Below are 12,888 nucleotides of genomic sequence, written 5' to 3'. Positions count from 1 at the left end.
ATTGCAGAATCACGTGGAGTCTTCGCCTAGTCAACCATAGAGTCATATCCTTAGACAACCATCTTCTCCGCTTTCGGACAAGAACAAATATGATTAAAATAATATTTCAATGAGTAAAACAAACTAAGGGGACTCCATCATGCCCATTACATTTGAAATAAGCATTATTTAATCATGATTGGTCGTGTAGAAGCTAGCAGCTAATTGCTACAATAGGTAGAAGTTGGTTGCTAGCTTCTATAGCTGTATAATTAACTTATGCTAATTTTACTTATTTGACAGTGTTAATCTAGTTAAAATAATATTTCATTGAGCAAAACAAACTAAGGAGACTTCATCATATCCACTACATTTGAAATGAGTATTATATGATCACAATCCACCATGTAGAAACTAATAGCTATAATGTGTTGCAGCGAATAGTTAGCTTCTACATGTTATAACAGCTATCAGCTTATAGCTTCTATATGTTATAGTAGTTATCGATAGTTGCTACAATAACAATAGATCAAGGATATTTAAGAGATAAAATTATAGATAGGACGCTCATTTGATGTTTTTTTTACAAAAAAAAAAAAAAAATGCTCATTTGAGGTTTCTCTTAATTTGGTCATCCTTTTGCATTTTTTTCCAATTAATATAGATATTGACATAAAATTTTTAAATCGTTATTTAATTTATAAGTTTAAAGATATCATTCAGAATACCAAATTTTAAAAAATTATAAATTTCAGATATTCTAAAAATAAAAATAAAAATAAAAATAGAGAACATATGAATTGTATCATAAAATTTTTAAAAATAATTTGTTAAAAACAGTCAAAGTTTATAAAAATATTTTAAAAAATATATATTTTTGAAATTTATAAATTCAAAAAATTATCATCAAATATATATTTTAAAAATAAATAAATATACATTATACACATTCTTTAAATATATGAGTTTTTTTTAATGTAACATACAAATTTGTCATCAATTTTAACCAAAACCTTTAAATAATTTTTTTTTTAAATTTAAATTGCACTCTAAAGATTATGATAATTCAATCTTGCTAAATAAATGCATTTAGAAGAACTTTAGAATTTATGAATAATTTTTAAGTGATCAAACAAATCCATATACTAATTTTGATCAAAAATATTATATCATTATTTAAAAAGTTTTTAACCTAAATTAATTATACAATAGTTATGATTAAAATTACTACAAATGTATTTTCTAAAAAAAAGCTAAAGATCTTTTTTTAAAAAAAATCAATATATATTTTTTAGGAATAACATGTATTTTCTAAAAAAACCTAAAGATATTTTTTTAAAACAATATATATTTATCAATAAAAACACGCAACGGTCAACGGAATGATAAGTGAAGCCAAAGCGAAAGTCGCAAGACGGCGTCCACCATCCATCTGCACCGTCCACGTGTGCGCATCTAAAAGCACGTGATTGTGGTTCAATTTCTCTCGCAGGTTTCTGCGAACGAACACTTTGACAAGTAGACCGATGTTTACGCTTTCCTTCACATCATCCGTTCCAACCAGCTTTCGTTCGCAGGTTCATCCGTCCATGGTTTTCTGTCGCCGTGGAAGAAAGTTCTCGGTCGCCATGAAAACCATGGCGGCCGCGAGATGCTACTCAACCTCATTCCAGGGCGGAGACGACCTTCTCTGACGGCGCTAACCCTAGTCCTCGAAGCCTTTGCTCCTTCTCGTCCTCGCTACCTCGCAGCCATGCCCATCAACCTTAAATTCCAAACCTTTGCCGGGAACCCGCTGAGATCCTCCAACTCGGACTCTACGTCTTCCCCCAGCTCCGCCCTCGACTCCCTCAAGTCTTTCCTCTCCGGTGGAGATGCCGAGTCCTCCGCCGTCGCTAGGGTTTTGCCTTTCAGAAAGGGACGAGCTTGGGTCCGCTCCACCGACTCCACATCGGATTCGGCCCCCAAATGGAGCATCGGATGGGTTTCTCCAGCAAAGGTAAGCGGTATCCCGGCGGAATCCTTTATCTACTTGGGATCGGATCCCGAGGAGGAAGCCGGCCCCGTTTCTTGGGCTGTCGACGTTTCTAACGCAGAAAACCTTCATTTGGGACTCCCTGGGGATGGATTTGGCTTCGTCGACCTGAGGACCCTAATGGTTGCTACCAATTGGGCTGATTCAGATGCGATGGGGGCGTTGGCCATTGCTGGACATGTAATAACCTCTTTCAGTCTTTCTTTTCCTTTGATTCCAGTGTTTTTTGTAGGAGAATTGATCACAAAAGAGCTAACCTAATGACAGCCAATGCCCATCTGTTTCATCAACCAATCATTCTGATAATGGAAATCGTTGTTCTTGATGATGATTGTGCTATTCCTTCTTTTTGAATACTTGCAGATCTCTGTGAATTTTGGTAACAAATCTTGGTAGTGTTTTTGCTATCTGTTAGTTTCTATATGCTGTCATGGCATCTTGCAATAGAAGTTTCAACTTTTCCTCCTTGTGTCTTATCAGGCTGGGGCACTGCTGGAGTGGCATAGAACATCGCGATTTTGCGGGCACTGTGGATCTCCCACAGCTTCCATTGATTCAGGAAGAAGAAAGCAATGCGCTAATGAGTCCTGCAAAAAGAAGATATATCCACGAGTTGATCCTGTATGGCTTCATCCATTTACTTATGCCATTATTCAATTGTTCTATTTGCTTGCACATCATATGGATTATGGCTTGGAGCAGGTTGTAATTATGCTAGTTATTGACAAAGAGAATGATCGTGCATTGTTAAGCGACCAATCCAGGTTGGCACCTCGTCTATGGACTTGTCTTGCAGGCTTTATAGAGGTATTGATCCCATATTCACCCAACTGATATGTTTTGCTTTATTGATAAATTAATATGATTACAATATGAACTGCTTCTCATTCAGTTTGAACGACTTTTTGTTTGTAAAATTGGCTTGAATGGGTCTTGTCTGCACTACATCTTAACCGCTAAATGTTATTAGCCAGGGGAGAGCTTAGAAGAGGCTGTAAGAAGAGAAACTTTGGAAGAGACTGGTATTGAAGTTGGTGAAGTCGTTTACCATAGTTCTCAGCCATGGCCTGGTACCTACTTGTCTCTTCTTTTTGATTTTTTTAGTGTAACATATTTTGACAGAGTAGCCTAAGACTGCATTTCATAAGATTTTTATTTATTTATTTACTTGTTTTTGTCTCACTACTCTCTTGTTTGTGACATACTTCCAAAACTTAGGAAACAGCTTACTTGTTTGGTTACAAAAGGGAAATCCGGATTTATTGCAACAATTTTAAAAATAACTTTGAGACTTGCGACTCCCCTTTCTCTCTCACTCCTATTCATCGACTTAAGTAAGCATGCCACTATAGTATTTTCCGGCACATTCTTGGTCCTATTTGAAGGTCTGCATTTAAATTTTAAACCAGATATGTGAACTTTTATGAAAATACTAAATACCCCCGTTATTTTCCAGAGAGGGTAATACAATAGATCCCCTCAATAAGGTAGTTCAAAGAACCTCTTATTGAGAGGGCAAGTAGATTATTCAACTTTGTTATCCTAAGTAAATCATTTGTCCTAAGTAATCATATAATCCTAAAATATTTCAGAATACAAAAATAAATAAATGCACAAAGTAGCTAGTTAAAAGTTATCCGGCCAAAAGAAACAATTCCTTGAACTAAACAACGCCATAAGGTTTAATAATGGTTCTCATAATGGCAATGATGTAACATCCTAAACATTAACTAACTCTAAACCTTTTCCTAGTAAATATAATTTGAACAGGTAGGCAAAAAAAATACGGAATGATTTTTTATAATTCACACTCCAAACAATATTGTGAAGATAGAAAGCTAAGTGAAAGGAGATGAAGAAATTGAACACAAAATTTGATGTTCAAAATTTGAATGCACATAGGTAAATGAAAGGCAAGTTGTATATCTTTCTTGTATTCAATTATATGTGCTTTTTTTTTACGCATGCAGCCTTTTAGAATTTTGTCAAATGATTCAAGAATCTTTTGAATTCTTTTTTTAATATTAAAAAAGTATTCATTAGAACAAATTAACAAAATGTACTTGCAATTTGAATATTTTTAGCAACAAAAAGGTATATATTGTGCATTCAACAATATTTTATTTTGTTTAACATTTGAGCACTTGAATAATTCAGTCACATGGTTCATGAATCTTTTGAATCTTTTGAAACCTTCAATTTCCTTTTAATTTTTCATGATAGCTAATAAACAAAATATGCATACTCAGTCTTTTTCTTCTGCCTTAATCAAGAAACAAACATGAATGTCCTCACTGAAATGTGAATTTTCTGTTCTCTTAACTTACTACATAAAGAATTGGCTACTTGTATTGATGAAATCTAAGATTTTCTCAGTTGGGCCTGGCAGTATGCCCTGCCAGTTGATGATGGGGTTCTTTGCCTATGCTAAAACATTTGATATCCATGTCGACAAATCGGAGCTTCAAGGTAACCACAGTCAGTAGCTTTCACGCAAAATGTTACAGTAAAACCAGTTCATAATTTCATTCTTGTTCTCATCTCACTAGATGCACAGTGGTATAAAAGAGAGGACGTGAAGAAAGCTCTCACTTACAACGAATATGAGAGAACTTACAAGACAACTGCAAACAAAGTGAACCAAATCTGCAAGGGTCTCGAGAGAGGTCAGGTTTCCGCAATAGACTTGAATATTGGAGGTGGAGATCTTGCGCCAATGTTTGTACCTGGACCATATGCCATCGCTCACCATCTTATATCATCATGGGTTCATGAAGATACACATTCTAGCAATGGGTTGGAGTCTAAGCAATTGAGCTCTCTCTCTAACTTATGATTTAATGATTACCGGATCAATGCCTTGGAATAATGTGGCCAAATTTATGACCATGTCCAGACAACAACTACTCCAGATACAGGATCTCTCATTGTCTTCTATTAGTTATTCTTGTGGAGGTTTTAACAGTCAAAAAACTTTTGAATTGTGTTTTATATGTTCTGTGAGCATATTTGTACATGAAAAATAGTTGGCAACTTTGTCAATTATTTTTCATGGTATACTTGTAATTAGAATTAGTCATAATTGTTTTTAACTTGCAAAAACAATTTTACAATTAGTCATGGTATACCAATTTCATATTAGTATGACCTATTTAATATCAGAAACTTTTTTCCTACTATAAATTAGAATCTTGGATGTTCTCATTACAAGAAGTCGACAACAAAGACAGCTCATCTTATTAAACAAGAGTATCATATATGTAAACAATGCTAATTACAACAGTTTGCATAGCTACAAAATTCCCCCCAAAAAAACGTGTGATTTGTGCCTACATGAACAAAGCCGCCACTCCTACTAACAAGTAGAAAATTGACAATGCAACCGACCTTGTAATAGCATATCTACATGTAATATCCGTAAACCAAATCAATGGTTAATTATGAGGGTTTGTTTAATTGGATTAAGAATTTTTTAAATATAGATAGATTTAAAGGAATAAGGAATATATATATAATTAATATATTATGTAACGTGTAGTAAAAATAAAATATAAATAATATGTTAGGTAAAATATAAAGTATATGATATAAAATGGGTATATAAGAAATTATGATTATAATATATAAGAATTTAATTGAAGATATGGATATGTTTTCAACGTGAAATTATGTATATGATATAGATAGATAGATATATATATGTTTCTATTTATATTTAGTATCAAGATTATATAGGACTTATCGTTTAGGAAATATAACTAGTAAGTAATAAAAGTATATGAATTTATATGCCTAATATGTGAATTAAATATTACTATGTATGTATGTATGATGGATGGATATCTAATTAATATGGAAATAAAATATTTTATTTTAATTATACAGTTGTAAACTATAGTACTATCATAAATATATTTTATAAATATATATATTTAATATAAATTATATAAGAAACAAATATGTGAATTAAATATTACTATGTATATATGATATAGATATGGATATATATAGGAAATTTTATCCAATATCAAATTGACGGTTTGATATACATATAATAAGATTTATATAGTATAGTTGATAGAATTTAGATAAAATTAACGCCTCTATTTTATATAAAAACCCTCACCTAGAATCCAACGTGTGATATTCATGGCCGCCGATGCTAAGAAGATTTCCCCCACCCTTTGTTTTTCCATCGGTACTAGAGCTCCAAGGGAAGACAAAGGTGGAAGAGTCGATAGCTAAGGAAATTAAAGGCATGTTCCCTAACTTGTAATGCTTTAGTTAGTTTCTATGGTTGGTGAACTTCAGGTACCATAGGTTGAGGTATGATGCGCTAGTTTAAGTTCTCTTTTTAAGTTTTAAAGGTTTGCGTAGATGGAGTATTTCAGATCTCTTGAGGAGGGTAGTTCCTTCACTAAATTGTAATGGTTGCCTATTATATTCTCGCTTTAGGAAGGTTGTGTATGTTCCTAATCTTGTTTAACGCTCTAGTTAGTTTTATAGTTTTTTTTTGGAATTCGGATTTTATAGGGTTCAGGTTTAATTACTGTTGATACGACGCATGTTCGTGAGGTCAGTAAGATGATGTGGTTAGGAGTCAAGACCACAGGATAGTCAGAAGTCATGCCTCCGTGGCTGGTCAGAAGTCAAGCTTACATGCTAGTTAGAAGTCAGACTTACGTGGAGGTCAGAGGTCCAGCCTCCGTGGCTAGTCAGAAGTCCAACTTACGTGGCCAGGGTCAAAGACTCAGCTGACGGGGCGGTCAAAGGATAGGATTATAAGTCGGACAAGTGCCAGCCCTGATAGCGGTCAAGGACAGGGCCCACAAGCCACGTAAAGGTAAAGGAAAGAAGGCCCTTGGCGCAGAACAAACTAGACGTACAAGTCGGGATGTACAAGCCATAGATAATAGTAGGCGAACGCAGGTCGGGAAACAGATCAGACGTATAGGTCGGGACGCACAAGTCATGGATAACAATAGGCGAACGTAGGTCAGGATACAGATCGGGTGTACAGGTCGGGATGTACAAGCCATGGATAACAGTAGGCGAACGCAGGTCGGGAAACAGATCAGACGTACAGGTCGGGACGCACAAGCCATGGATAACAGTAGGCGAACGCAGGTCAGGATACAGATCGGGTGTACAGGTCGGGATGTACAAGCCATGAATAACAGTAGGTGAACGCAGGTCGGGAAACAGATTTGACGTACAGTTCGGGACGCATAAGCCATGGATAACAGTAAGTGAATGCAGGTCAGGATACAGATCGGGTGTACAGGTCGGGATGTACAAGTCATGGATAACAGTAGGCGAACGCAGGTCAAGAAACAGATCAGACTTACAAGTCGGGGCACACAAGCCATGGATAATAGTAGGCGAACGCAGGTCAGGATACAAAGCGGGTGTACAGATCGAGATGTACAAGCCATGGATAACAGTAGGCGAACATAGGTCGGGATACAGATCGGGTCTACAGGTCGGGACTTACAAGCCATGGATAACGGTAGGCGAATGTAGGTCAGGATACAGATCGGGTGTACAGGTCGGGATGTACAAGCCATGGATAACAGTAGGCGAACGTAGGTCGGGAAACAGATCAGACGTGCAGGTCGGGACGCACAAGCCATGGATAACAGTAGGCGAACGCAGGTCAGGATACAGATCGGATGTACAGGTCGGAATGTACAAGCCATGAATAACAGTAGGTGAACGCAGGTCGGGAAACAGATTAGACGTACAGGTCGGGACGCACAAGCCATGGATAACAGTAGGTGAACGTAGGTCAGGATACAGATCGGGTGTACAGGTCGGGATATACAAGTCATGGATAACAGTAGGCAAACACAGGTCGGGACGCACAAGCCATGGATAATAGTAGGCGAACGCAGGTCAGGATACAGAGCGGGTGTACAGATCGGGACGTACAAGTCATGGATAACAGTAGGCGAACATAGGTCGGGATACAGATCAGGTCTACAGGTCGGGACTTACAAGCCATGGATAACAGTAGGCGAACGCAGGTCGGAAAACAGATCAGACGTACAGGTCGGGACGTACAAGTCATGGATAATAGTAGATGAACGCATGTCGGGAAACAGATCAGACGTACAGGTCGGGACGTACAAGCCATGGATAGCAGTAGGCGAAAGCGGGTCGAGAAACAGACCTAGCGTACAGGTCGGGAAGTGCAAGCCATGAATAACAGTAGATAGAAGCAGGTCGGGACACAGACCTGGTGTATAGGTCGGAACGTACAAGCCAAGGATAATAAGTATACAGAGGTAGGTCAAGATATAAATCTAACATACAGGTCGAGAAGTACAAGTCATGGATAACAATAGTGATCCTGTCCGAACCAGGCTCAATGGACGCTTGGGATGTGGCGTTCCCTGCTGGATCCTCGAGCACTCCGGCGAACCTGCAACAAAACCGAGCCGGGGGGGGGGGGTGTCCCGGCGACGGCCCTCCGACGCTCAAGTCAGGCGAAGGAATAAGAAAGTGGCTTAGAAAATGTAGACTTGTGTACCTCCGGTTGAAGAAATGGAGGCCTTATATAGACCTCTCGAAGGAGCCTGGGCACACCAATCGAAGCGATCACCTGCTTTCGACCATGCCTAGGTGTGGGCCTGTCAGAAGGGCATCCATAAGACCATACTGCTACTGTATCAACCTGTCCGTGACGTGATGGTGGGGCCTTCAATAGTGTCATCTTGCGTACAGTCTAATCATCATGTTTTTGCTGACATATCATATCCCGAGCCGATCGAATAGGCCGCTCGGCTAACCACTGTTCCCTGGCCACGATTCCGGCCGAGCGGACACCTCCGCTCAGCCATTCGATTCCGGCCGAGCGGACACCTCCGCTCGGCCATTCGGCTCCGGTCTTTCTGCTTTGGCGTCGGAAACTCTAGTCGAAGGAGGGAGTGAGTCCGACTGACTGGACTGTGTGTCCGAGCGGGCGGTCGTCGCCTTATCGCTGCTGCTGATATCCCTTGAGCCGTTCGGCCCTCATGCCAAATTTATCCGCTCGGCTCTTCGCTTTGTATGCCTTGGCGCCCAACGTGGATGTTTGCTTATCTAAATCCTCTTGAAAATCGCGCAAGTCTTTTTCATTAAGCCAAAGCATGCGCGGTATGGGCGCATTAATTGCGCTTGGTGACAGAGCGCCACGTGGCTTGTCTCTAGTGGCTGTGACGCTCCGTACGATGGGACGCCATTTGTTTTGAAATGAACGGTTAGATGATGACCTCGTCTCTTGTGCCCTTCATCCGACGGACGAGGCTGAGCGGTCTCATTTGTATAAAGCCCTCGTTCTGGCCTTTACGCCGCACTCTCTGTTTCATCGCGCGTCCTCTGCCGAAGCTGCCTGCTGCTAGCTTACTCCGGCGACTCCCCGTGCTTGCTCTCCGGTGGTTTTCGAGTTCCTGGGCTTCTTTCCTTTGATCTTCCCTCAGTAAGCCTCTTCTCTTCTCTCGTCCCCTTGTTTCCGAGTATTGCTGGGCTTCCTTCCCTTCTTTAATCATGGCGAGCACTTCTGCACCCGCTACCGAGGTTCACGGTCCGTGGTATATGAGTATGGAGAGTAGGTTAGATGAGGAGCACGCCCGGCGCGTTGTTAGGACCTACAGGATCCCGCATGACCATGAAATAGTTGTAGCCAGTCCGACCGACCGGCCCCATAACCTGCCGATCGGTACAATTTGTTTTTTTCTGGACCAATTCCAGGGCGGCCTTAGATTTCCTACTCATCCATTTATTTTGGAAGTTTGTCATCCCGCTCGGCCAACTTGTGCCGAATTCCTTTAGGCTACTGAGCGGGATTGTCGTCCTCTTTAGGCTGCACAGTATCCCACTTGACCCCAAAATATTTCACTACTTCTTCTACCCCAAACAATCCAAGTTGGGTACTTTTATTTTCCAAAGTAGAATAGGCTTCAAATTTTTTGAGAACATGCCGACCTCCAACAAGCACTGGAGGGAGTTCTTCTTCTATATACGACTTCCCAGCCTACCTTCATACGGCAAATTGCTTGTCCAGTCAGCGGTACAAAATCGACCAGTTGCTTCTCAAGGGGGTGTTGTACATTTTTGGATTATCTCCCGTTCGGGCCAATCTCCCCTACCGCATGGGTAAGGACTCATTACTCCCTTCGTCTTTTTTGTCTAACTGATTTTAATTTCTTCCACTGCAGCTGAAGTCATGTGGCGCTCCAAGGCTACTGATCATCTGAAATTGAAGGCCATGGAAATTGAGGCGGCTACCAAAAAAGAACTCGCCGCGCAGGGTCTTATCCCCAGCCGCCCGGCAGATGCAGGAGAGGGGGGGACGCAGTCCGCCCCTGAAACAGAAGTCACCCAACCCGCTTCAACGGAGGTTGAGGCGGATCCTGTTTCCTCTGCTCCAGCCGAGCTGGGAGTCCCCCAGGCCGGGGATTCACCACGGGAAGTTCGGCGGAAACGTCTAAGAGAGTCCAGCCTTCCGCCGACCCCAGAGGGCGAACCGCAGGCGCCGATCGAGATCGCTTCTCTAGATCGCATGCCTTCGCAGACCAGGACCCCCGTGGCCTCGCCCACCGCATAGCCCTCTGGCTCTCCTCCACGGACTCGTCGTCGCTTACGACGGTTGGGCGAAACTTCAACCATAGGGGAGTCCTCGGGCCAGGCGACTGCGGCTGAGGAAGTGCCGGTCGGCCACCCCACCATCAAGACTACCCTTCGATTCCCGTCGGAGGAATATTTATTGTCTACCGATCGGCCATCAAGCCCCGTTCATGAAATAACCTTGACGGGTCCGCTCGCCAAACTTTTCGAGGGGCCTTGATTGGTGGCCTCATAGCGACTCGGCGATAACCACACGGCAGCCACCTGTAGGTTCATTTTCTTCCTGTGCCATACTCTTTGTTGGTTCTGATTTTATTATTTCCTTACAGCATTGGCTGAGCAAATCGCCACTAGCCATCGGCTGGCCGAGCTTATGGAAAAGCTCCAAGTCTCGGGGGTCCATCGGTCGGGCGGGAGAAACAAGCCCGCGAGGCCGAATAGAAGACGACCTGGCTACGGAGGTGGCTCGACTTGAAGGCTTGGTGAAGAAGCACGGCGAAGGCGTGAAGCGCGCCAATAGCCGGAAGAGCGATCGCTGATCCGGACAAGATGAAAGTTGAAGTCCGAGCCCTAGATCAGGATCTAAGGAGCTGGAAGCCCAACTAACCACCGAACGGGACGCTGAACGCACTAAAGCGGAGGTGGACCAGAGAGTTCTTCAAGATTCACTAATTGCATCCCGGGCGGCGCTCAGAAAGTACAAGGAAGGGGAGCCGAGTCGTCTGGCTGCTGCACGTCAAGATTACCTCCGCTCGGAGAGGTTCGGCACGAAATTTGGCGGCAGCGTCTCTTCAACCTTTGCCGAGGCCGTTAAGGTCACTATGGCCTACTTGAAGAAGGGTGGCCACCTTCCTGCGGGAATGCACATTCCCGCCTTCGATCTGGCGGCCATGATAGACGACATTCCGGATGGTTTCTTCAACTTCGAAGACCCTGAGTGAAGAGTGTTCCTCGTCTCTATCTTGTTTTTGCGTTTCTTACGCCTAGCGCAACCTTTTGTACTTGTCGTCCGGCATGCTTTCCCTTTAATGCAATTATGTCTTTGCTTGCGTCTTCCTGATCCTTATCCATAATATTCTTCTGTTTGCTTAATGTTTATGCTTAGAGTCAATCATGCTCTAAGTGTTCTCCGTCACGTGGCCGATCAGCTTAACCCATAAAACAAAGTCCGAGCGGGATGGCCTACTCGCTCTGCACGTATCTAGCCAGTTCGAAGTCGACAAACGCCAAGTATCGAAGGACCAACGCCTGAGCGGGCCTAAATGTTTTAATACTTGTGGTTCCCGTGGTTTCTTATTCTCTGATATTCGTTCGTCCGCCCGGGGTATTTATAGTCGCCGGACCGACTCTCGATTTTTAACGATGGTGCTCGTCGGTTTTCCGCTCGATTTTTATAGACGCCGGCTCGTCTCTCGATCTTTAACGACGGAGCTCGTCGGCGCGGATATTTATAGCCGGTCGGTGTGGCTCTCGATCTTTAACGACGGAGCTCGTCGGTCTTCCGCTCGGGGATTTATAGACGCCGGCTTGTCTCTCGATCTTTAACGACGGAGCTCGTCGGTCTTCCGCTCGGGGATTTATAGACGCCGGCTCGTCTCTCGATCTTTAACGACGGAGCTCGTCGGCGCGGATATTTATAGCCGGTCGGCGCGGCTCTCGATCTATAACGACGGAGCTCGTCGGTCTTCCGCTCGGGGATTTATAGATGCCGGCTCGTCTCTCGATTTTTAACGTCGGAGCTCGACGGCGCGGATATTTATAGCCGGTCGGCGCGGCTCTCGATCTTTAACGACGGAGCTCGTCGGTCTTCCGCTCGGGGATTTATAGACGCCGGCTCGTCTCTCGATCTTTAACGACGGAGCTCGTCGGCGCGGATATTTATAGCCGGTCGGCGTGGCTCTCGATCTTTAACGACGGAGCTCGTCGGCGCGGATATTTATAGCCGGTCGGTGCGGCTCTCGATTTTTAACGACGGAGCTCGTCGGCGCGGATATTTATAGCCGGTCGGCGCGGCTCTCGATCTTTAACGACGGAGCTCGTCGGTCCATTCAATCACCCATCCCGTACGACGGGGTGGCCCTCGTCGATCGCCTTCACCCGACCGCCGGCAGCGGCATCAAAAGTCCGGTCGGAGAACATATAGAAGATCTCCCGAACAGCGTTTCTCTCCAAGGCATGAAGATCGCTCTCGAAGGTCCAATGAGCGACCTAGGCAGTCTGCTCGGGAAGAGGAGAACAGAAACAACACCTCCCGGGGAGAAATCAAT

General features: G+C 42.9%; 1 protein-coding gene across 1 annotated transcript; it reads left to right on the top strand.

Moving 5' to 3' along the window:
* The first annotated feature begins 1,530 nt into the window (after positions 1-1,530).
* Positions 1,531-5,130, top strand: LOC122009525 (nudix hydrolase 19, chloroplastic-like). Its single transcript, XM_042565712.1, has 6 exons — positions 1,531-2,194; positions 2,495-2,635; positions 2,717-2,821; positions 2,985-3,084; positions 4,391-4,483; positions 4,564-5,130. Exons 1-6 carry the CDS (start codon positions 1,631-1,633, stop codon positions 4,848-4,850), a joined length of 1,290 nt encoding a protein of 429 aa, XP_042421646.1. The 5' UTR covers positions 1,531-1,630; the 3' UTR covers positions 4,851-5,130.
* The last annotated feature ends 7,758 nt before the right edge of the window (positions 5,131-12,888 follow it).

Source organism: Zingiber officinale, chromosome 8A (assembly GCF_018446385.1).
Source record: "Zingiber officinale cultivar Zhangliang chromosome 8A, Zo_v1.1, whole genome shotgun sequence".
Classification (NCBI taxonomy): Eukaryota; Viridiplantae; Streptophyta; class Magnoliopsida; order Zingiberales; family Zingiberaceae; genus Zingiber; species Zingiber officinale.
Note: the sequence above shows the minus strand (reverse complement) of the source record. Positions and strands in the feature narration are given on the sequence as shown.

Excerpts from the sequence above, each read along its gene's own strand:
- LOC122009525 (XM_042565712.1), top strand. The coding sequence starts at position 1,631 with ATGCTACTCAACCTCATTCCAGGGCGGAGACGACCTTCTCTGACGGCG. Across the intron at positions 3,085-4,390 it reads TAGTTCTCAGCCATGGCCTG|TTGGGCCTGGCAGTATGCCC; the intron begins GTACCTACTTGT and ends AGATTTTCTCAG. Across the intron at positions 4,484-4,563 it reads CGACAAATCGGAGCTTCAAG|ATGCACAGTGGTATAAAAGA; the intron begins GTAACCACAGTC and ends TCATCTCACTAG.